Genomic DNA, 26,265 nt, shown 5'->3' with positions numbered 1-26,265 from the left:
GATTGAACTATTTTGCTATTCTCTCTGTAGAGAATGTTGCAAAATATTGTTGGAAGAGGTGATTAAAGAGTATGCAACTGGAAAATGTAGCACACATATTTCGGAGGTGTATCAGACAGTTAACACAAATATTTGTTTTCTTTAAAATTTTATAATTGTGTTACGTATAGCTTTTATTTTTAAAATTGTAATTTGTAAGATGCCATTTTAAGTTCTAAATGTTCACTTTCATACTTAAATTTCTATTCTTAATTTTTATATTATTTTTCTTAAAAAGTGTCCCTGAAATTTATGATATTCAGCTTCCATAAGACCTGACTCTCTGCCTCATAGTAGGATTTTCTTGTTGGCTAAGAAAATAAATTAAAAAAATGCCTCCTCCCCTTCTCTCCAAATATGTAATTATCACAAAACTTTGATCTTGAATGAAAGGTAACCCAGATCTAACCCTTGGTTTGAGATTAAGAGTCTGCCAGGGCGGCAGGTGAAGGGTAAAGCATGCTATCCCCACAATCAGGGTGTCTGGGTGACCTGCTTACTTCCTTTGGTCCCACTGAGGCTTTTGTTCTTTTATGTACAGTGATAAGAATTAGACAAGACGAGAGTTTCAGCTTTTTCTGTTGAAATGGTTCCTTCTGTATGTTAGTAGAGGAAACCATTGAAACTGACTTAGAAAACATAATCCTTAACTAATCAAAGTAGAAAGCTATCAAAAGTCATAACAGGTCAGAATTGACAAATACCACAAACATCCACTTGGAGTTTGCTGGAGATGACTACTGTTAAAAAAAGAAAAAGAAACCATAGTTATTTTGAAAATTTCCTGGTGCAGGTGCCTGAGCATACATCCTGACTAAACAGTGTGTTTACTTCAGCTAAGCACTCACTCCGCGCTGAGGAAAAGGCTTACTTGGTTTTGGTGGTAATTTCATTTCTCTTTGGTTAATTATGGTGTTTTCGTTCTCCCCTGCCTCTGACTTGGTAAAAGTGTCTGTGAAGGTTTTTCCAAAGGCAGCGAATTATGAAATGCTCTGCTATGTCTAGGAAAAGAAAGCCCTAAAGGACCTTCTGTGTGTTGGGGGGGGTGGGAGGGGCGGGAAGGAAACTTGTCTGAATATAATTAGTCTTCTGTTGCCTTTCAAAGATTTCTCCACCAATTTTCTTAAAATATTCTCAGAAAAGACAGAATTTGCTACAGATTGGCAGTTTCCAGACTGCTTTTTTAGGCAGGGGAGTAGCTCTGAGTCCCATAATTGCATTTCTGTATGAAGTGTTCTGCACAGAGGACTTCTGACCACTGCTTTGCGTGACTATCTTGTTGCTACATATCATGTTTATGTTTTACTCTCTAAGACCCATATTGGGGGAAAATGTGATAAAATCGTTCCTCAAATATGTGAAACAAAAAAGAAAAAAAAGAACAAAGTATCATATTTTGCGTTCACTATTCTGGTGTCCCTTAAACCACAGTGTTATAAAATAATTCCTAACAATCTAACCTCCCTGGGCACTCTTACTTTTATTCTTATCATTTCTGTTATAATGAATCATATGATTTTTCTTGCCTCTCTTATCACCTATGTATTTATTCTAATGAGCCACTGGCCAACCTGTCTTTTCCTTTGTGGCTAACTTCTGCTTTCCATTACCTCCAGCTGGCATCTCTGCTTGTCCTTTCTGACTCCTTCAGGAGCCTCATTCCTCTTTTAACATTACCTTTCATGAGTTATAATATGCATCGAGACCAGATCTTGAGCACAAGCATTCTGCAACCCCCAAATGATGCTTTTGTATCATCCCTTGACAACTAAAGATGTCCTCTAATACCTTGTTACTGCAAGGGTGAGCCAGGAACCAACAGCATCAGCATCAATGAGAATTTCTTGGAAATGCAGAACGGAGGGCCCCTCCCCAGACCTGCTGCATGGGAATCTGCATTTTAACAACATCCCCAGATGACTCATGCACACACTGAGGTGTGAGAAGCACTGCTCTCTCTAACAGCATGGAAGCATTTTCCAGAGGAGTTGAATGATCTCCACTGATTTCACCAGATCAGATCAGGCTTGGTTCTGTCTCTGAGGAAGAGAAGGAGAAGGAAAAGTAGCTCCTAGTTTTACGAGGGTGTTTTGGCTCCTCCTAAGCTGCAAGGCCCGTTTAAACTGGTTGTAACTAATGCACTAAGGCTAACACTAAGGAATGCACCGAGGGCAATTCAATTAATAAGTCAGTTTTAACCAGTCTGTTTTCCCAGAGCATTCCGCATGGCTTTTTCCTCCACTGAATGTCCCTTGACCACCAACTGTGGGTCCCAAGGATCTGTTTCTCTGCTGAAATCACATCATTCATCAGGTTTACTCATTAGGCATTTAATCACAGTCCGCCTTGACATTTGTAGGCCTTAATTAAGAGCTATTACACTTCGGCATTTCTTAAAATATGTAGCACTCTGCTGTGTACAAGGTATGGACCCCAAAATTAATGAATTAATGTCAGGTTTTCAGGAAGTAGTTCTAATCTCCAACATAAAAAAAAAAACAAGAAAAAAAAAAAACCTTTCTTTTGCTTCAAGAAACTTATTTGGTTGTTGCTCAGTGAGGACTCACAAAATTTTTCCTGAATCTCTCAACATGTATTTTAGACTCTTCTGAGAGCGCCACCATTGCTTCTGTATTTTACTCATTCTAAGGCAATTTTTGGCACCTCAATTCCTTTCGTCTTCAAGAATTAGAAGTCCCTGTCAGTTACAACAACCAGTTCTCACAACTACCTTCTCATTTTTCCAAATAATTTTGTTTTCTGGCTCATTTTTTCTTTTGTCATCTTAAATATAATTGAAAAAAAAAAAGAAAGAAAACTTTCCATTGCAACTTTTATTTCATGTTTCTCCCTATTGCATCAAATCTCATCTTATTCATCAGAATAGTTTTAAAATCTCAATACCTAGAATCTCATTATCAAACATTTATTTACAACAGGAACCTAGTTACACAAAACGTATAACCATTTGGTTTCATTTTTGCTCTTACATTATGCTACCACAATGCAAGTCTGAACTCCCATTTTCTGTCATCTGTAAGAATCTCCTCTTTGGTTTCTGCCCATGGACAGCTCTTGTCCCTGATCTCTTTAACACACACACATAACCATCAGTTAAATCTGCCTCCACTTCCACACGTGTAATTTTGAGTAGGTGGTCCCTGCTAGAAAACCTTCCATGGATCTTCTCCGTGGATCCAGGTAATTACGTGTTTCTCTTGTGGATCAAGGGCTGCATCAGTATCCCTGGCTTTTAAGATAACACAGATGGGACACAGGACAATTTGGTGACGACATACATGGATGAGGCCAAAACTTTCCTCTTCTACCTTTGCACATGCTTCAGGCCCTGGTTCCACTTCAACCAGGTTTCCTCACATCCTTTTGCTTTCAAATTTTCTAACTTGTGGCTGTTCTGTTCCCCCCCAGTTTCTTATTCTCTACCTAGACCCTACAACACCTCCATCTTCTGATATAATGCCTGACCAAATGCCACTTCTCCTTTTGTGTCTTCTGTCAGATTGCCTTTTCTCCTCTTCAGTTTCTCTAATAAGGCCTTGCTCCTCACTCAGGTGACCTTGGTCATCAAGCTACAAGGGGCCGTATGTGTGTTTTAACTCTTCCTAGAATGAAAACCCTTTGAGATAGAAGCTTCTGATTTTTCTCTAGCACTCAGCGCACATTCTCACTAAAACATGATTGCTGTTTGGAATTTATTAAAGGCCAGGGAAAAACTGCTTATCAATCCAAGACAGGGTGACAGGACACACACACACACACACTCACACACACACACACACAACACACACACACACGTTCCCTAGACTGCTTACCTTTTCACCACCAAGTGTGTCATCAATGGCTGTGCTATTTATAGCCACCTATAGTATTGTTTCAGAGAACATGGGCTTGTGGGACATTTCAAATGATCTGATATGTGTAAGTTGCTCTTTGCAGTAGAGGTTTCCTCTGCCTTCAGTCTTCAGTTTCTGTGAATTTGAGGGAGGTGCAGTCTGTGGGTGTTAAGGGCTGTTGTTTTTCCATCCATCACAGACTGCCTTTGATTCATTTATCTTCTTGTATATGAATCTTGTAAAGCGAGCCTAATGTGCTTTGACTAGTGAGGCCAGAAAAAGTCATAAAGTAAACCATACCATCTGACTCAGGACAATTTTTGTCACTCCTGCCTTTCATTTCTATGAATCATAGGTTATCTCCTGTCATTGGGATAGTTGGAGAAGGGGCGGTTGAATGAAGGCCTCTTGGTGTGTGGAGAGTGCCTGAAGACACGCTTCTACTTGGCTAAGGGCAAACATCCCTTACTGCAGAGGTGACTCTTGGTTGCAATTTTCGGAAAGCCCCGTTTAAAAAGGTGCATGAATAGGGGACTTAAAGATGAAGACTTTCTTAGATGGGTACTTCCTAGGAATCGGTCTCCAGGGAAGGTCTTAAAGGTATTCAGCCTCCTCCTCCACTGTCGTCTCCATCAGCGCCCTGTAAAGCCACCCTGGATGGACATGCAGCCTAGAACCAGAGGTAGTGTGCTTCTGTTGCTGGCACAGCTTCCAGACCAGCTTCTCTTCCATCTGGATCATCACCCACGGAGTCTCTCCTCTATGAAATTCTGGAGCTACCGCTGACTTCATAACCTTACTTAGACATGGACTAGCAATGCCCTACCTGCTCTAAGGGAGAGAGGAGATGAAATAAGAATTGTATGTCTTAGTATCTTGGGGGTACTTACTGGAAAGGGTTGAGATAGAATACTTTTAATTTGATGTACCACTGGTAAGCTTTCAAACTGCTGAAAACAATTATCCGCCAAGATTTTGATGATGATGTTGGTTAGGACGTTTGTGGCCATCATATAATTATGTATATTTATTCGGCACAATTGCAAAGCATTTTGTGAAACTCAGAGTGTTTCCTGTTACCGGCTTACTAATGAGATGCTTATGGTATCTTCAGGGTACAGGAGGGAATCTAGTTTCTTAACAGTTCAGTGTTTCCTTTTTGAATGACTGTTGGAGCTACAATGAATCCTGCTCCAAGCCTATTGGCTTTGCTACTCCTCGAGGTATAACTTCTTTTATATAGAAGCAATTGACTAAGTGATCAATGTCCACATTATTTGTGTTCTGCCGGTCAAAACAGTTGTGTTCTTCTCTCTGTCTCTCTCTCCCTTTCTCTCTCTGTGTCTCTGTGTCTCTGTCTCTGTCTCTGTCTCTCTCTCTCTGTCTCTCTGTGTATACACACACACACACACACACACACACACACACACACACACCAGCAGTGCCAAAACAATGTATACACCTGGACACTTTGGTCAACATTGCTCAAGCAGTAGTTCACCATAATCAGAAGTGTCTGGACACTGATGGTAACCACTTTGAACACCTCTTATAATTGCAGAAGTCAGATGTGACTTGCATTTAATCTTTTGTTATCGGTATAGATTATTACAATTTTAATACAGTTTTTTTTCTTAAAATGTGTATACAATTTTTTTGGCACCCTCTGTATATCTTTATTTAGGCATTCATTTTTAAATTCTGGGCAAGGAAGCCCCAAACAATATTTAACCTGCAATACAATATACTGTGTTGATTATGATCAGTACTTTAATAAAATTTATGTTAAAATTTATGTTTGGAGTGAGCCCCTGAAAACCTGAGGGAAGTCCCATTGAGCCAGTGTCCCTCCGTGTTACACAATATGGTCGTGGAGGCAGACGTGGCCCCTCTTCTCTAAATTGACGGGTCCTGAATGTATAAGAAAAGCAAGGGACCAGAGCGGGTCATTGGGGACCATGCTGGTGGACAGCAGCCGCTTGTGTTTACCTTGTCAGCAGTGACCGGGCCCTGATTTTAGTCAACATTTTAGTCCACAGCCCCGTTGGATGCTTATCTCTTGGGGAGCATATAAAATGTCTTCTGTTGTTAAAATAGCTGTCAAATGAATATTAAATGCACAACAAACACTGTAAAAATAGTCATTTGCCTACTTGTCCCGGCAGATAAAAACCAGTGCCAGGAAAACGGAAAAGAGAAGTGATTTGAATAACTTTACTGTCATTGAGAATTACAGTGGAAAGAGTACCCATGCGATAAAAGTTGAGTCTGGCAACTTTGAAGAAAAGATATTGACCATGTATGGTTATAATAATTTTTAATAATCCCTTATGCTAATAGAATACTTTATTATCTATAAAACACTTTCACTCGCATGCCATATCTAATTTTGGAAACAACCCTCTGAGATGGATATAATTATCCTGTTTTACAGGTATTATGGAAATGGAGGCCCAGAAAGAAACATCTGAGGCATTGTAAAGTATCACATATTTGTTTTTTTTCATCATTTTACCATTTTTAGTCATTGTGTTCCCTCGATGCTTAAGTTCTGAGTAAACCCAAGATAGATACTATGGTCCCATCGTGTTTTTTTGTTTTTTTTGTAGCTAAACTGTAGAAGAGAGGATGAAAGGGTTGATGTTGGAAGCCTTTCTCTTTGCCTCAAAAATTGGAAGCCACATTCAAGACTGGAGAATTTCCTCTCAAGACACATTTCTTTGAGGGTTTTGTCTACTAGTCATACTGTGTAATGAGTCATTTTTCTTTCCCCTTTTTTCTTGCGGGGACAGTTTCTCTTTTAAGCACCATGTCTTCTGTCTTCTCGAGGGTTGTCACCATTGTCCGTGTACAGATGTTGCCGTTTATAAAAAGACGATGGCAGTGTCTACAGTCCTATGTATAGTTTTAGTCATCCGCAGAGTTTCAAGGTGTTTAACACAATCAGGGACATGGGTGTCTTTACATAGGAAGGGTGCTTCTTCCTCACACCGGCATAGAGGTCACGTAGTGGCTTGGGTTTCCTTTTACAGAGCTTCTTAAACACGAATGTCTGACTAACGATCTAGAGAAGAACAAAATTGTTTTGACTGGTATAACACGAGTAACATAACATCTATTATTTACTCAAATTGCTTTTATACAAAAGAAGTTATGCCTGGAGGAGTAGCAAGGCCTACTTGTATGACTACGACATTTTCAAAGGATATGATAAAGAATCATCTCGATGAGCAGAAACTGTATTCAGTGTGCCAGCACACAAAGCTGATTTGTATTCTTGCTTTCCTGCAACTTGCTCTACATAAGCTATTTTGCCCACAACAAAAAGAGAGAAGTGGAGTCGTGATGTTGCTTCACTTAATTTTGGTTTAGGGAATCATAGCCAATCAGCTCCCACACTATAATATGGACTTCTTTCTCTTCTTTTCCACCAGTTTTCATCAGGATGAGTTTTCTAACGGACTTGGGACTGACAGTCATTCACATCCTTCATTCTTAGTGAAAATTTCCTAGGAAAGATGAGCTTCATTAAATAATGACTGGGTTCATGAATTTATAATTGGGGAGATTTTCTTGAAAGTGTATTAGGTTTTAGTGTTACCTATTTATGCACTTTCTTTTTAAAAGTATTCGATAGTAAATCTTCTGGAGTAATACCTGTTATATATAATCCTGTAAAATATGTAATTTTCACCTACTGAATCTTGTTAAGGCAAATGTAATTGTACCAATAAAAATACTCAAAATCTGCACATTTCAGGAGTGGTTCTTCAGATATGATGTATGATGGTGCTCAATATATATTTGTTTAATGCAATAAAGAAGAAAAATATCACAGAGACTAGGAAAAGAAATTAAATTATAGTCATATATTGCCTTAGAAGTTACCTAGTCTGTGTTATATCTATTTAGCTTTGTGGTTTTCTGAAGGACAAGATTATCCACAACTGTTAAGTCTGATCTAAGGAACTGTTGACCTTTTTAACTTCTTTGCTGGATTATCTAAAGCAGGGGTGTCCAAACTTTTTTCAACGTTTTTCACCAAGGGCCATATGCGGTAAAATACACCAACAGCCGGGCCACTCACTCAAGATGAAGTACGTATTGCCTCACCTGGTTTATTTAAGTAAACTAAACATATTTTTTGGAATTTGCTGCGGGCCAATTAAAAATGGATTGCGGGCTGCAGTTGGCCCGCAGGCCGCAGTTTGGACGCCCCTGATCTAAAGGGAGAAACACTTTCTCACGTTGGTCTCCTTGAACTCACTCTTCATTTTGCCTCATGGGGTCGAGACACTTTAGAATTCAGTTTTCTCAGGAAACCTGCTCCTCAGATCTTTCCAAAAGATCTTCATTTAAGCTTATTGTCCCCTTGGTGATTTGGAAAGGATTTCCACCCTTTAAAAATATAGGAACTCATAAAATCCTTGCTTAAAAGTTAATCTAAAAATGATCTTCCAGGAAGAACTTGTACAATAGCAGCTAAATGCCTTGGGGCCAATTATGTTTACGATCCCTGCCTCATCTTAAAACATTAGTAGAGTTTGAGTCACATAAGAAAATTATTTGGGTTGGGCTTGACTCTACCTGTATACATGTATAAAATTCTATAATAATGCCTTTTGTGATTTTCCTTAGCAGCTAGGCAAATTGAGATACATAGATAGCATGTAGGCCTGTCCTTCCATCCAATGCTGCCACACCCCTGTCTCTAACCCCTGTTTGTTCCTGTTGAGTTCTTCACTCCATATAGAATAAATCCTTTATTGAACTTTGCTTTTTTCAACTCCTGCTGTACATTAGAATCATCTAGAGTGCTTATATAACAATTCAAATGCCTGAGCCAAACCCATAGAAGTTCTGATTTATTTGCCCTTGGGTAGGGTGCTGGCATCAATACTGTTTTAAAGGATCCCCAGATAATCTTGATATGGAACCCAGGTTGAGAAACACTGATCCAGCCTATTTCAGACAGGTTACAAGTGGGGAATTTGATCAGTAAGGTCAAGGTACTTGATATCCCCCAGCAAATAAGTGCCATTTGTTGGGTTCAAAACCTTCGATTTTCTGAGTGTTTTACTAAATTCAGTATAACAAATATGAGGCAGGTTTTGGAGGAGAGCTTTGGGAGACTCAAAATCCCTTTACTTCTGGAAACTCATCTGCAGAGTAGAATAAACATAGACCCATTTAAAAAGCTACCTCACAAATGAAGGGGGTTAAAAATCAAGGCCAAAGTGGGCAGACCCCTGTAGGTTGTGTTGGTGATGAGTGGTAAGGATAACTTTCCAAAGGTGAAAACAGTTGCCCTGGGTCTGAAAGGCTGGGTACAACTCAGTGGCACCACTGTCTAGGTGTTAGCCCCAGAGTCATACTTCTCCACCTGCTTCAAGGAAACAGAGGGGAAGCTGGGAAGATGCCTGCCTGGAGTTATGTCCACCTACCACACAAAGGAGTTCTCCAGCTCTCCTGAGCCACTTCCAGCATGGGCAATCAGCATGCTAACTGCCTTGGGCCTCTCCTCATGGAGTGTCAGACACCAGGTGACCTTGGAGAAGCCATTCTCTGAGTCCCTTGTCCCAGTCACACTAAACCTCACTGAACTCTTTCTAGGGCCTGAGCTGGCCAACTGGGGGATCATCCTTGGGCCGGACACTGGTAGAGCTTGTGGGGAGGTGGAAATGCTGGGGGTGGAAAAGGCAGAAGGAGTTAACTGATCAAAGGGTTTTTGATAAAGGGGTTGTTCAGAAGAAATGTAATTAGGTTGTAGAGGCCTTCAATGCCAAGCCATGTAGTTTAGGCCTAAGTCTCTGAGTCACTCGCAAATTGTTAAGTAGAAGAATGATATAATTAAACCATGGCAAGGACAGGAGTTTGTGACGATGTGAAGTTACCGAATCTCTTTTTTCCTTTCCCACAATGCCTCTGCAGTTAACAGATGTCAGGGGAGCCCAGCACAACCTCCCTAGGCATCAGCTCAGCACCTGGGCCCTTCCTGTTTCTCATCCTTCATCGGGGCTAGGATTCCATCGTTACCACTTCATGATTTTAAAAACCCATCATTCCTTCTTGGTACTTGAAAAGATATATGGGGACGCTCTTAAGAGTCCCAGAACTTTCAGTATCTCCGCCTTAACCTTAGGTTCTGTCTACGCAATGTAGCCTGCTGAATCCTCTGGGAAAAACAAACAAACAAAAAAATGACACAAATTCATTAATTCCAGAGAGTGCCTTTTTTTGGCTTGTGCCTCACTCAGAAATGTTTTCCTGACTCATAGACATTTTTCTGATATGCTCGCACCTCAACTACTTCAAACATCCACTTCATACTTTGGGAATTCTGAAGCATTTAGAGTTTCAGGTGGGTAGAGCCTCACTAGAATACTTTTATTATATCTAATGCCATTTTAATGGGCTTGAGAGTAGGAGGTTGGGTTGATCAGACAACATAGATGAACCTCTGCAAGGAATTCACCAAAGTGGAGAAGTTTGCCCATAGCCCAGAAACTTGATATTTAGGGAGCTTTTTACATCATAATCTCCATGATGATATTGGGACAAATTAGGTAGCCATCTTAGAGAGAAGCACTGTTCAGTAGAGCTTTCTGCAGTGGTCACAGTATCTAATATCGGTGCTGTACAACTCCCGGTAACTGGAGACTATGTGTGGCTTGAAATGTGGCTGGTGCAACTAAGGAACTGAATTTGAAACATTTTGTTTCGATTAATTGAAATATCAATCACCGCGTGTGGCTACTGACTACCCTAATAAACCGAACAATTATAGAGTATTGGTAAAGTTCCCATTTTCCTTCAGTCCTCTGAAGGAAACATTCAGGTCACTTCTTAGTGCCCACAATCTTAGTGGGACAGATGAAATTATTTGTACCTCTCTATTCCTGGACTTTGGAATTTAGACTGTTTCTGTCCTGGATATACATTTTAATGTTTATGGAAATACTTTTTAGTACTACACTCTAATTATAGTACTTTGTTTTAGGAGGGTCCAGCTAGGCCTCTTTTATCATCTGTGTTTTTAGGTTTAATCTGAAAAGGGATGTGAAAATACTGTTGTCTTGGGGGAGAAAAAAATATGCTTAACATCAGCGCACATGGAGTGGTAGGGATTATAAACCATCTAAACTCCTGGAAATACTGGGTAAAGAGAAGTTTAAGAGGCAGGTAAAAGTCTCCAAGAGAAAACTTGCCCTGGAGGAATGCTTTTAATTAGGTTTAGCTGCTTCCATTGCAGGAGTCCATTGAAGCGGCTTCCCTGAGGCCACTGGGATTTTCCCCTGTGAATAAATTTTCCCAATCGGGTCACCTCTCTGCTATATTCTTCTAGAAACTGACCCTTATTTGGCATGTTGTGACTTTAACCTTCCAAAAAACCTTGACAAAAAAGGCCAGTAATTTTTTTTTGTGTGTGTAAAATGTTAATTTCTTTGCTACAGGCTTATGTGGGCTTTGACTAGAAATTTAATCTGTGCTGCAGCTCTGAGTTATGTTTCACTCATTGAAATGGGGCTTAATAAGAATTACTTAATACCTTAGGAGTCAGACAAGCCTTACTTTTTTTTTAAACGGTCTTTTATCTCAGGCACAGGGATTTGCATTTTGAGGGGTGATGCCAGCTGACTTGAGCCCTCACAGGTTTCAGCTTGTTGCAAACAAGTTCGGTCCATTTTTCTTACTTCTGGAAACTTCTGCTGCTGCCACTCATGGCTTATAGGTTTACCATGGAACTCTAGCCCTTGTCGCTAATTGTCATCTACCCCTGCCTCAGCAGTGATACTACAGACAGCCAATCATTTAATACAAAACACACCCCTTAAGAAATGTGGATGGAACTTTAATTACAGATGACATCCAAGCCAGTAGGCAAGTCTTTGACTAGTGAGACTCGTTTTCTATCTGCTTTACTTCTCCTTCCATTTCCTGGTAGCCTTTAATTTCAGGTCTCCCTGGAAGCTGAGGAACCCTAGTCTTTTGGATTTCTTTCTATCAGTGTTGTCCAGTAAAACTGTGTGTGGTGATAAAAATCTTTCCTAGTCACACGTGGCTACTGACACTTGAAAATGGCTAGTGTGACTTGAGACGGAATATGTGATTTTGTTTAACTAGAGTTACATTTAAAAAACCAGTATGGCCGCCATATTACACAGTGCAGCTCCACACTGTCCCCTGGACTTCGGAACACTGTGTCCTGAGGGAAGCATCTCCGCTTGGCTGCTCCACGGTTCTCCACTTTCATACACCAGCTCTTCCCAGGAAAGAAACTTTCTTTGACTTTGAACTGACTTCTTTATACTGCTGATTTTGACTAATAAGCCTTGAGCTTTTTCAGTTTTGGATAAAAGACTGAAATGTAGTCAAAATGTACTTTCGCAGTCACTTCTGGGGCTATGCAGCATTTTGCACAACTCAGCTTTCACTCCTAGGTTGGTTTAACAGACAAGATTGCATGGGGCTATAATTCGAAGGTGCAAAAGTTAGCCGCGTACCAGAGGTTGCATGAAAAGTTGTCTTAAGAACTAAAAAGTATTATAATTTGACTTCCTAGTCAAAGGTAAATCCCTAGTAGTAAATATTATTTCAGTATGCAAATGTGGTCATTCCTCATGGATGTAAGGAGTCCACCATATTCCAATACTATGTGAGAAGAGTATACTTCAAAGACTTTGAGTGTGTTTCTCATTTTCCATATTAAAATGGCTACTGGAATCTATCTTGACTCTGCCACAAATAATGTCATGTGGACAAATTATGTCATGTCAGTGCCGTCCTCTGTTCTCACCAACCTGACTGGGATTGTTAGGGTTTGGAGGAAAATTCATTTTTCACTCATTGATGGCTAACATCATACAAATGGAAGCTGCTTACCTCACGAGAGACTTTTATGCTGTTTACTGCAAATAACATTGAGGCCGTGACAGCAATGAGTAATGCCCAAAGAAAGACCAGTCTCCCCCTTTCTCATCCAAGTGCACTGTGAGAAAACAAGCAAAGTTGCCCAGTGTAAAGGCAGATTCTCAGATTTCATTTCAAATTTCCTGCCCTTTGTTGTCCTTTCTTGAAGCCTTAACAATGCTTGAAACTTGTTTCTTTTTTTATTTTACTTCCTCTGCTTGAAAAACATGAAGTGTGTGGGGGGGGAAGGGGGCGGTGGGGGGGGAGGCAGGAGGGAGCAGGTTTCAAAGTGTTTGGTGTTATCTCAGAAACCAAAGCGAATCTTAATGTGCCTTTTAGGCCTCTTATGCTAAATAGTCAAGGGAAGTTTGGCTGCTACTATTCAAATAAAAGCCTTCCCAAGTTCTTTTAGAAGTGGATCACTGTTTTAATATATCAGTGAAATTACACTAGAAGTGGTTTCCACATTCATTGCTTTAAACTTGACTATATTGATTTTTTTCTTAATTTGCCCTTCGGGGAAAATCGGCCTTGAATAGAGGACATAGAAAGAGCTTGATTTTTAATTTTGGCTTTTAATTCCACCAACATTGATTGGGCCCCTATTATGTGTTAGATCCTGGGCCGAGGCTGTCATCATGGAACAACACAAATGACAGTCCCTGCCCTTAGGAAGCTTACAGCCTGCTGCTGTCTGCCAACCTAGCAAGTTACTTAAACACGTTTCTCTTCTGTGAAATGGGAACGGTAATACTAATCTTCCATAAGCATTTGTCAGACACAATCAAGGCTTCGATCAAGCAATGGGATATTTTTACACAATCATTTCTTTTGTTCTTATTACTCATCATTCAAGCTGAGCCCAGAGAATGGATTCAGAATAAACATAGATTAGAAACATGCTCAGGGTTGTTTTCAACTGTTACAGTAAATGTCTCTGCTCTAAATCAAAATTTCCTCCACATCCCCCATAAAATTAGAGGAAATGCCTACAGGGGCTGAACGGAAAGTGACCCTTCCATAATTTTCCTTCCTTCCGACCTCATGATGCACAAATGACACCGAGTAGTTTTTTGTTCTTGCAAGATGGATCAGCTGGAGGCTTCAGGTTTAAGTCTGTCTGTGAGCAACAAGGGAAGAATGCGGTACCTAAACAGCATACTAGGAAGTTCCAAAGGTGGTTTCTCAATTATCAGAGAAAACAACCCAAAATGCAAGCACACTGCTTGATAGTGTTGAAGCCATTTTTCTTACAAGCTGAAACAGCATCTCATTCTATTTAATCAGGTCTGCCAGGTTTAAGCTGGACCATATTTGAATTATTCAGCTTTCTGGCATTTGGGGGGTTGAATTGTGAATATTTTCCAAAATGAAAGGTACCTTCAGGATCACCATGTTCCATGCACCTGTCTGATTGGTCAGAGGACAGGCACAGAGAGTGGCTGAGTAATTGCCCAGGGACACAAAACCAGCTCACAGTTGGTGCAGAGCCTTCTCTATTGCAACTTGCGTCCACTCCCAGCATGGTGACTTCTCCTCCACTAGAAATTGTATCACAATACCACATAACTATTTACCCCATGAGTAAATGGTCTCAAAGAGAAGGGACTAAGAAATATTGCTTTCCATATATCTGCATGGCACAGAACACTTTTTAACTAGATACTTGAAAACTAGTAAAATTGTTGCTCATAGCCTCTCCTATTCTTTCATTAGCTGTGAATCAAAGTGTTAGTTTTATTTCCTTGAGAAAGAAAGTTGAACCTAACTTTATCTCAACACTTTAGTATTCCATAATCTTAAGGCGCTTCATTGCCTCCCCATCTCTGCGTGTCAAACTCACTAATTTTGTTAGAATGTTGCCAAATTACATACTGAGTGTCTCAAAGCCAAAGCGGATCAGCTCTCACCTGTTGAATATTGTACAGAGTCAGCAGAGAATTTGAAAATTGAACTTGATCTTAAACTGGTTATGAACAAAATTTTAAACTGGATTGCTTGGGTCTGAAAGGGTTTTTTAAAAGATCCTAAACTAAGCACTCTTGCGGATTTTATTGTAGCAATGATCAATTCCATTGTATCTCTTTGAAAGCATTGGAGCATAGTGGTAACAAAAAGTTATTATATTTCAACTTGTCTCTTCACTCAAATTTCCTGAAAGATTATTTAGAAGTCATCAAACTGCTGCATTCTATTGATGAGTAGGAATAGCTTGCCCAAACTCTTAATTATCTTGTCTTGCCTTGCCTGTAATTTTATTTTCCTGAGAGAGAACATTGGATAGTGTTACTTTCTAACCAGAGAGTGCTTATGTGGCACTTTTTGTTGTCTAGACAATTTTCACATGTATTTCAAGCACATTTTCTTTTCTCTTCATCCTGACCCTAGAAAGTACCATTTCATAGATCAAGAAATGGAGGTTCTGAGAAGTGGCTTCTCCTTGCTCCCACAGATAGTACTGGCAAGAACCTGAACTCACTTGCAAGTCTTTGACCTTAAAACTCTTAGACTTGACCAAGCTGCCCCTGTTATATATGTCTCCTAAACTAAGTAGAGGCATTACGAAGCACCAAATCTCTTTTCTAAGAAACTTACTGCTCCCCCTGCCCCTACCTACCTCCCACAACTCCTGCAGGCCACACTCAATGTCTTTGTCTTCTATTGGACTGAGTTAAACCACTGTTCTTAAGCCTTTGCACTGGGAATATCTGTTTTATTGTCAGTATCAGGAAAATGATAGGCTCCCTGTGGCCTATGGCTTTGTCTCTCATGAGCTGTGTTTCATCGATCTTGGATAAGTTATTTCACCTCTTTGACTCTGAATTTCCCCACCTATAAAACGGTGATTACACAACATGACACCGTTCTGATGAATCAATGAAATAATCATCACACTCAGTACTGGACTTGGCATTTGTTCTACATTCAATGAATGGTGATAATGGAAATTATTATTATTATTATTATTATTATCCACCTAGATCTGATTTTTAAAGTAGAAAATGTTCCTTTTTCTTGACTTGAAATGTGAGTATCCACATTAGACCATCAAATGCATATTAGAAAATACCGTATGAGAGATTATCCTGAATTTTTCCATTTGAGTTAAACCAATAACAGTGGAAGAGAGAATTGAATGGACATGTTGAATAATCATTAATGGTAAAATTCCGATGGCCACCAGGGCTGGGCAGGGGGCTAGGAGACTCCAGGGAGGGGCAGGGATGAGGCAAACTTGAGGAGATTCACACCACCTTAAAGGGCCACCACCCCTCACTGCCAGCTGACTGTTGTCACAGGATGATCTGAGCCCCCTGTTGCCAGATCTTTTTATTTTATTAAGTGGAGTTGGAAATCCAGCTTTTCTGTGAAATATCCTAATTTTAAAACTTGGCTCATATTTTACAAAGACAAGAGTTTAGGCCGAACAGAACATGTCCGTAGGCTGTACCTGGCTCACACAGCCCTACATAGCAGTCTCTGCTTTCTCGCTTCTCACCCTGGTTATTCGTTTGTCAGAAACCAAGTATCTTTGACCTCACCCTTTGAAGGAGTACCTAGCCCCCTCCCAGTACGGTATTATTTCCAGCCCCTTGTCAAAGCTTCAGTATGGGAGTCATGCTCTGACTGATATTTTCACATGCTTAGTAAAACTGTGATTGGAAACCCTTTCAGGCACTGGGCATACACCAGGACACTGCAATACATTTGGAAGTGGGAGAGGGGGGCACGTCCACAAAGAAATTTATAAATCAAAAGCCCGATCTCACAGAAAATTGATATTCAGACCAAATTGTTTGCTTAATTGAAGCAAACGGATCATCTAAGGTGCCTATTTTTCTGATTCTCTAAATAGCTGCTTATCTTTGTGAAAATTCATTTTTACCAGAATTTGCATTCGTTTTTGCATTAAGTTGCCCCAGCACTTTGAGATGCTAAAGGAAAAAAAACGTTAATTGTTTTCAATCCCAAATGAATAACGTAATTTTAAAAAACACATCTTCATGTAGACCTTTTTTTTTTTTTTTTTCAGTTCTTTTGGTAAAAATCACTTTGTACATTTTTTTTTTTTTCATTCCCTACAAGAACGTAAGCACCGTGAGAAAAGGACCATATCTTATATGGTCCAACTTTTCCACAGGGGTTTAATATGAGCATGCTCACCGATAAATAATGCATATTTTGTTTATGTTGGCAAATTTTTCTGCTAAGTAATAAATTATTTTTGCTGAATATAATGTTGTAAAGCTCCATAAATCATGTGCTCGTTATGTTGCCTCTATCAGCCTGTGTTATTTACCAGTGTTGTTTTGACTGTCACCAAGAGAGTTAATCATCTTTTGTTTTCAATAATCTCTGGGTAATTTTCCTTGTTGCCACAGCACACCGTCCAAGTTATGTCAACCAAGAGAGAATTGTTTTTTCAATTACTATTGCTGTATGTAAAATACCAACTTGAAAGCACTTTCCAGTAGAAGACTAAAGCTATTATTTTGACAGTCCCTGAAATAATGTCACATTCTTCCTCCTTCACTTGATATACTATCTCATTTGCATTGATGTGGCTTCAGTTTTTTCAACTGGAGTCCTCTTGTCCCAAGCCCCAGCATATTCCTGGGTTTTTAGCTCATGTCAAGTTCCTACATTTAGGATTTACCAGATAAATACACTGTTAAAATCATCTTTATCGATGATTGCCAAGTATGGATGGTGGTTTTGGCTACAAACTGCTCGCCCTCGTCCCGTTTTCAAAAGTGTGTTTTGTCCACTCAATCCCCTATTGAAGATGAAGATCACTGAGAAATCTAAAAGTTTTTCAGCTTTTTGAATATGGCAAAAGTGCTGGTATTCTGAAATACTGCCGTTGGCAACAATATAGATATTTCCATCTGCAAGAGTCATTTTAAACGTTTGGGTTTTGTCTCCATATGTGACCTGATTCTGGGACTTACATTAAAAAATAAAGAGGCAAATTCAGTAAGTGGTGGGAAAACTTAAACTGCATTTCATTCCTTAGTAATCCAAGAAATTCAGGGATAAGCAAAAAAACAGAGTGTGCATATTTGGAAGTTATTTGGAGTTATTGGGGGAAGGGCGTGTTAAGTAGGGAAGGGTGCAATGGAAGCTCCAGCTCAGTTATTTTATGTTTGTCACTAGAAAAAGCTAATTACTTTTCCGTTCAGCTACGGCTTGTGGTATTCTAGATGTGGCTTCTTTAAAATGTCCTTGTAAGTTACATTTTTAAAATCATAAAGGCACAGTCAAGATTTTTATTTAAGGTCCTCTATTGGATAATCCCTTTAAAACACCCTCAATCTTGTAATTTACTTGTTTGATGAATACAAGTTTATGTTTATGCAGTTTTTTTAAAGCAATCCAGAGTGAACTATTAAACTCACCAGACAACAGGTCTACTGAATCCAAACCTTCAAAGCTAAATCCCCTCAGTGGAATAAATCAAACAGGGAGGGAAATCTCTCTCTCTCTCTCTCTCTCTCTCTCTCTCTCTCTCTCTCTCTCTCTCTCACACACACACACACACACACACACACACACACAACTGTCCTCTCCAGTTCAATCATAATTATCTACATAATAATCAATTTAGGATTGAGTTTTATTAAGAAAATCTACAACTCTCCATATCCAGTGATTTATTTGCTAGTCCTTGACTTTTAACTTTTTAAATGAGGCTTTGAGTTTATTCAGTTTGTGTTTATAATAGAATATTTTTCTATTATGAGATTAGGTGGACAGAGTCTGGGACGTTTTCTATGCCTCGACTCTCCTTGCCTGTTGTAAATCTTGTTCTGGCCAAGCCAACCCTGTGAACCATGCACACACCTAGAACGTCCTTGTACCTCTCAGCCTTTCCATCTGTGAAATGGAAGATGCACGTTCATTGAATAATTATCTATTTTCAGAGACCTGACATCTAGATTGTCTGGATCTCCCGTTTCACTCCACCTCTCCTGGTCCGAGCTGTGTTCTCAACCCAGAGTGCCTTTCCTTTCTGTCTGTCCTCAGCCTCTCAGAACCAGCATCCTTCAAGGACAGCCTCCCCTGTGAAACTGCTATTCCTATGTCAACTCTTCCCTTTTCTGACCTCATGTTTGTATTTAAAGGCAAGTGGTTTGCATTTGATCATCTTGCCTCTCAATCTAGAATGGAAACTGCAAGAGGGCAGGGACCAACCTGATGTTTGTTTTAAATCTCTGTGTGGACATCACAGATACTTGATAAATCCTTAATTGTTGACCCTGTGGTAGGCAATTTCAATGTGGAAAAACAACTGTGTTTTCTTACTAGCTTTTTGGCTAGTAAGAATGATTTCCCTAACATTTCAAACAGTTTTTAGAGTATTGATTAGGTCATCCTTGGAGGGTTCTAGCAAAGTATTATTATCATGAGAACATTTGCATGAAAAGAAGAATTGATATCTTCAGGCCACTTGTCTATTTCTTTCTTTGCCCACACTCTGATCTCCCAGTTAACTAAGGGGTGGCTTTTCAGTACTGGTCCTGGTGCCTGGAGCCCATGTGGGACTGTCATTTGAAGGAGAGCTCCACCTCTCCTGCTCTCGAGATACTTATAATTAGCAAATGAGGGTCCACATACAATTTTAAAACTAAAAAGAAGGTGTTGCATTGTGTTAGAAGTTCCAATTATGCAATAGATGTTCAAAGAAGGGAAATACTCCTAAAATATTTTTGACTTAATCAGAAGGTGCTTTTGGTTGGTTTGTTTTATAGTAGTTGGCCAAAGTATTTGATTATCTTGGGGATCATTCTTTCATGAGGGGTCATGAAGGGACTCCTCTGAGGTTGCTGCATTTGCTCTTTGTTCTGGGTGGGAAGACATATGTGACAGGCCAGTAGACTTGTCCCACCTAGTCTCAGGGGCCGTGCGTGGGCTGTGTGTTGCCAGCATCCCAGACCCTGGTGACTGCGGGCCAGATGGTTGCCTCAGTGTCTGACTCTGAAATGCCAACTGCAATTAAAAACCTTCTTTCAGAGAACAAGTCTTTCTATTCTAGGCCCATATGGTGATCAGAGCCTTTGGGCCTGTGATCGTTTAGGGGGCCAGGCTCTAGAGAAAAGCAGATGGAAAGAACTGTAAGATGAGATGTGCCTGTAAAAAAGGTGAGGCATAGTATAGCAGGTCCACGAATGACGTCGTTTTGTTCAAAGTTATTTCGTTCTAACATTGATGAGATGTCACAGGAACGTAACTCTTGTTTGTATCAATTAGCCTATGGTACAATTGGTTTCACTTAAAGCTGAGGAATCTATTGACGACTTTAAGGAAGGATTTACTGCATTCCCTTTTGCTAGATCCAAACATGAGTGGACAAAGGGAAACAATGACCAGTCAACAACTGGGTTCTCCACAACCTTCCTACTCAGTGTGAATCAACAGCCTCGGCGTCACCTGGGCACCGAGTCTTAGTTCCTACCTGTGCTGGTCAGTGTCAGGAGTACTTGGCTAGGCTCTCGTGCCCAGTCCTTTAATCCCACACTAATCCAGGTGTCACTGTGAAGGTACTCTGGAATGTGATTAGCAACTACAATCTGTTGACCTTAAGAAGAGGAGTTCACCCTAGATCGTATGAATGGGCCTCATCCAATCAGTAGGAAAGCTTTATGAGCAAAAACAGAGGTTTCCTGGAGAAGAAATTCTGCCTCAAAACGGCAGCACCGATGCTTGCCTGAGTTTCCAGCCTGCCAGCCTGCCCTATAAATATCAGACTTGCCAGCTCCACAATGTTGTGAGCCAATATGCCACCCCACACCTGTGGGTTAAACATACTCCCAAGCGACCTGTGTGTGCTTGTTAACAAGAGAGAAGCTCTGCCCCAGGCACAGGGAGTTCTGTTTACCAGTTGACATGGATTATTCTATAAGAAGCTGCACTTGGTTGTATCAATTTTAGTATTCCTGCTATGAAATATGTAGCACTAAGCAAGATATCCACAGGTGTTTGCGATATAAATGACTTCTTAAGTCCCCCCCAAAACATGCTGCAACACAACAGTAGATACATGCATGAATTCAAAGATAGGTGGATGCATTTCTGGCAAAGTGTTTAGGATTATCCGTGGAATCTTGAGATTCTGCATCATTGTTCAGCTCATAATAGACAACATTCCAAAGGCACGGGCAAAGACTTCCTACCCAAAATTGCTAATATTTATCTGCACTAAGTCTAAACCTTATTAGGCTGCTCATCTCTGACCTTCAAAGACAACAGGACGGTTCCAGAAATAGACACAGCAATGCATTGACTTAGTTCATATTCTCAAGACCCGGAACCTCTGTCTCTAGGCAATGAGTTTGGGGAAAATGTGCCCTAAAATGAGGAAGGCAGTATGACCCAGACTGAACGTTTGGACATATTACTCATTGGTTTGTTTGAAGAGAAGTGAAATAGGGGCCATGTGATACCATCATATGCTGAAAGCAGCTGCCCATGTTCACTTCCTTTACTGAATGACTTTCTAGGGGGCAGACATTCTTATTGGAACCTTTATTTTAAGAACATATGAATAACTAATTTGCCTATTATGAGCAGAAAATTCCCTAAAGATGGTCAGCTGCTCACAGAGGGCCTACAGCCATTAAAACATAGTGTCTTAACTAAACATCTTAACTAAAGGGACTTAGGAGAGCAATTTAACAACCTGAACTGGAAATAATTTTGAAGTTGGTTAGGGTTTGCTACTGGGTTAATTAGGTGGCTTTTGTTGTGTTGTTTAGAGTAATAGCTCTGTCCCTGGCTATTCACATGTGTGTCCGCCCTCAGTATCTAGGTTGGCGAGGGGGCTTCTAAGACCGCCCCATACCCAAATCCGAGGATGCTCAAGTCCCTTATATAAAATGTCATAGTATTTGCATATCACCTGCACACATCCTCCCGTATATTTTAAATCATCTCTATATTACTTATAATACCTAATGCAATGTAAATGCTATTAAATAGCTGTCATACGGTACTGCTTAGGGAGTAATGACAAGAAAACAGTCTGTACATGTTCAGTACAGACGCAACCATCGTAGGCCTCACTACAGAGTACATGTCAGCAACAACATAATGTTTCTTCCCCCAATATTTTTGAACTGAGCTAGGTTGAATCCATGGATACAGAGCCCGTGGCTGCAGAAGGCCAACTCTAGGCATTTACCTTCTATTCCTTTGGCTTCACAAACATGTATTAAATATAAGATGTTGTTTGATAGGAGAGGTCACGACAGGGACCTCTTTCCCTGTGGGTTCCAGTGCACAGATACAATTGTGCCTACACTGAGTGACCATCACCATCCCCTGCGCCCACTAGCCCTCCACCCCACCCTGATTGGCAGGCCGCTGCTTAGCATGTTATCCGTGAATCACCTTTGAGGACTCCGGGGTAAGCCTAGAATTCTTCAACTGGGGCCTGTGGACCTTCAGGGAATCTGAGAACCATCCCTCTGAAATGATGAGCCAAAGTTTGTAGGTCTGTCCGTCCACCCCCTCGCTCCAGAGTCCATACAGCTTTTATCAAAGTTAGGTGACCTCTGCCACCTCCACCCCCAACAGAGGTTACGAGTAGCTTTGCCTTCTAGACTTAAGTCTATCCCACCAACACAGTTATTCACAAAGGAGAATACTGGCTTAAAGCGAAGGCTGGACATTCATTGACTGGTTGGGAATTGTTAGTGTGGGGGGCCTCCTGATGTCAACTAGTAGTGAGTGGCTGCCTGGGGAGGGAAGCGGGGAGGGGGGGTTGTAGTGAATATGCCCTGTGTGAAGGCTTTCAAATTTAAAAAAAAACTAAGCTGATCAAGATAAAAAGCCTGCTCACCTCAGCAGGGGTATCTTTTACTGTAATAAAAAGAAAAATGAGGTCCTCTTGCTGAGTACTTACCAGTGATGTGCGATAACTTATACACCTTACCTAGCACATGTAAGGGCTTTACTAGGTATAAGTTCCCATCATACACTGCTCCCTGCCCCCATATGCCTGTGCCTCCAAGTATGGAGTAAAGTTGGCTGTTTGCCTTTTCCCCAGAATTCAATGGAGAGGTCTTATCTTTCTGGGCCTTATCATGAATTACACACCTACCCATCTCCAGGGGCCCCCGTTTACACAGACTGTAATCTGGGTGACACCCCCTGAGCTGTGCAAGTCATTCTCTTTTCTCTCTCTCTCTCTCTCTCTCTTTCTCTCTCTGTGTATGTCTTCACTATTGATTGTGTTTTGCAGGCATCAAATCTAAACCCCTTATACTTGTCAACACCTCTGTGGCTGCCAGTGCTACTTTCAGCACCAGTCGCACCTGTTTTTATTTCTCTTCTATCACTTCTGACTCCTGTCACTTTTCTCACACTTCTTAGCTTTTGTTAGAAAAGGATTGGCCAGACCAGGAACACACTCCTTTTCTTCTGAAGTATAAAAGTGCTAAGCTTACAGCTTTCGGGGCATGTTTTTCACAAGGAAACTTCCTCCAACTTGAATGATCAGCTCCCCCTTCACTGTCACATAAGTTGTATACGTGTTTGTATGTGGGTGGGTGGGGTTTTTTAGTTTTTGGTTTTTTGCTGTTTTGTGCCCACCCCATTGTTTTTCAGTTAATTCTAGGTCAGGGGTCTCGGTCTCAGTTGTACATTAGAAGCATGTGGGCAGCTTCCACAATTCCTGATGCGTAGGTAACTATGCAGAATAATTAAATCAGCATGTCTAAGGGGATTGCTTCCTTGCTTTTCAAAGTTCCCTAGGTGATGGATTCTAACATGCCTCAGAGTTGATAGCCACTAATCTAGGCTAAAATCTTAATGTGCTGGAAGACCGAATTTCAGGTCATGGAGGTTTGATTTTATACTTAAAACAACAAAGCTTCCTAATCAACAAACAGAGATTTATCTGAAACATACCAGCTGGACAATCAGTTCTAATGTGTCTTTTGGAGCAAAAATTAGTATAAGACCCAGTATTATATTATGTTATGTTATGTTATGTTATGTTATGTTATGTTATGTTAATTATATTATATTATAACCGGTCTTATAGTAAAATAAGACCGGGTCTTATATTAATTTTTGCTTCAAAAGATGCATTAGAGCTGATTGTCTGGCTAGGTCTTATTTTCGGGAAGACATGGTAGTCTAAAAGAAATAATCAAATAAACAAAACACAACCTAGCTTTTTCTGCTTTACCCATGTTTTATAGGGAAATCTAAAGGGTTAAATTCGTTGTTTTACCAATGGATCCAATTCCAACCACTGTAGAAAAAAAAAAATGTGTATTGTTGTGTTAGTTCCAAATTTAACACAAGGTTCAGAGCGCACTTCAGATCTGCCTGTATTTTTAACTAAGCATAGAGCTGTAGCTCTGGGAGACATTGCAAATTTCAAAATAGTTTGTTATCTAAAAATACACTTCCTGAAATGAACTTGAGGCCTGTGAGGGATGAATGGGTGTATTTTTTCTTCTATATTTAATGTTACCACAAGAAAGCAAATCTTGAATTTATATATGTTTATATTTTTAGAGACCCAGGAAACAGGTGCTATGCCTAAATGACAAAGAGGGTTGCATGGCATAGTGTCAATGACAGAAATCTAAAATTCACGGACAGGGAGCCACTGTGGGAGGGCATTGAAACTGTTCTTTTGGCTTCAGGCAAGAGCATACTTAACATAGGGAGGAGAAGAGGAGGCAGCCCTCAGGCCTGTCCAAGCTCTATCCCTGCGCGAAGCACCACTCCCAGCTTCCTGACCGCCAAGGACTAGGATAGTGCCACACGTGGTCTACATGCCTAATCATTCTTTGTCTAGCATTTCAGTGTCTTTAAATTCATGTTTGTTGACCACATGCCATATAGCCTTGTCTCACTTGACTCTCCAAATGCATGCCTTTAATTACCTTCATTGCTAGTGGAAACGGAAATCCTTGAGGAAGAAGATGAGAAAGGGGGTGTTATACCTGGTGTTTTTGTTTTTGGTTTTTTTTTGCCTCAGCATGCAGCATGTGTTTTGCAAAGAACAGTCTGTCTTCAATAGATGATTGATGGTTGTGAATGAATACTGTATTTATAATCACACTCCCCACTGATGTGTGGGAAGAATTTCTATATCCTTTTCCATTGGGGATAAAGGGCCAAATGTGAACTTCATATATTCATTCCTTAATGTATTCATCTCTTCATTCATTTATTCAATGAATATTTTTGGATGTCTTCTCTGTGACAGGCCCTCTTCTTGGCACTGGAGACACAGCCTATAAATATGGCAGATATCGTCTCACAGAGCTTGCATTTTGGTGGATAGATTGTAAGCAAGAAAATGATCAAGTTGGCTTGTGCAGAGGATAAAATGAGTCCTGTCCTAGTTACTTGTGGGCTGCTTTAGGACGAAGAGCTGACATGTAACCAGTGACCAGAAAGGTGACAAGAGCCAGACAAAGAGAAGAGCAAGGGGAAAACCTGAGGAAGGAGGGAACTTGGCTTCTTCTAGGGCTGAAGTCAGAGAGCTAGACAAACCCTTGACAGAGCCTTTACTCACGCAGAGAACTCTAGTGCATCCCCAGTGTTTGGGATTATTTCTAGGAGGCACTCAGTCTGTATTGGTGAATCAACTCATGTCCCTCAAGGCAACTGAGAGAAGTCAGAGCCATTCCCTTGTAAAGAAGGCCCCCAGCTCTTTCCAGTGGAGGTCAAGAACAGGATGGTCATGTCCTGCCTGGCCTACAGTGTCTCCTCTGAGTTGGCCAACTCCCGTTTGTCCTTCACAACTCTGCTCGCTTGTGACCTCTCTCTGTCCATCTGGGTGGTGACTCTTGTCTGGCTTCCACATTCTCCCTCTTTCTCTCTATTTCAGGTTATCCTATCCTCATCTGTTTCCTTGCCTCCCCACCCAGCTAAACTATAATTTCCCTATGGGCACTTTTCATTGTGCTCCCAGCACCCAGTACAATGCAATGGGCCCATCCAAGCTATGTTTCTTGATTGGATGATAAGGTTTCTGTAGAAAGAGTACCTTATAAATCACTGACAGAAGTAAGAAATTACTCAAACTTCCTCCCACCCCACAATGGCTTTCGTTACAGATTGCATAGGTGCTGGAAATTCTCTGATGTGAAGGCATTGTTTTGCCTTTCTCCATATTTATTCTTATGACATGAGGTTCATTTGAAATTGCATAACATCATGAGGAATTCATTGGCAGGCTGCCTAGCAGTTAGATAATCATTTCGTGTATCTTTATCTTCCCTCCACAGTTAATAATAACATGATGGTCACTGACAACAATGGTGCGGTCAAGTTGCCAAAATTGTGTAAGTTTTGTGATGTGAGATCTTCCACCTGCGACAACCAGAAGTCCTGCATGAGCAACTGCAGTATCACGTCCATCTGTGAGAACCCGCATGAAGTCTGTGTAGCTGTCTGGTAAGGTTGCCTCTTAAAAAATCTTTCTTTCCCCCCT

The 26,265-nt window shown here is 40.5% G+C and overlaps 1 protein-coding gene across 1 annotated transcript in view; it reads left to right on the top strand.

The window, feature by feature from the left end:
- TGFBR2 (transforming growth factor beta receptor 2) overlaps window positions 1–26,265 on the top strand; it is an 83,320-nt gene that overhangs the window by 8,646 nt on the left and 48,409 nt on the right. Inside the window, exon 2 of the mRNA XM_019745289.3 lies at window positions 26,060–26,228. Coding sequence (XP_019600848.3) covers window positions 26,060–26,228 — 169 coding nt within the window. The remainder of the gene's footprint in view (window positions 1–26,059; window positions 26,229–26,265) is intronic.

The sequence above is a fragment of the Rhinolophus sinicus genome, chromosome 5 (genome assembly GCF_057876585.1).
Source record: "Rhinolophus sinicus isolate RSI-liver-muscle chromosome 5, RSI-T2T, whole genome shotgun sequence".
NCBI classification, from domain to species: domain Eukaryota; kingdom Metazoa; phylum Chordata; class Mammalia; order Chiroptera; family Rhinolophidae; genus Rhinolophus; species Rhinolophus sinicus.
Note: the sequence above shows the minus strand (reverse complement) of the source record. Positions and strands in the feature narration are given on the sequence as shown.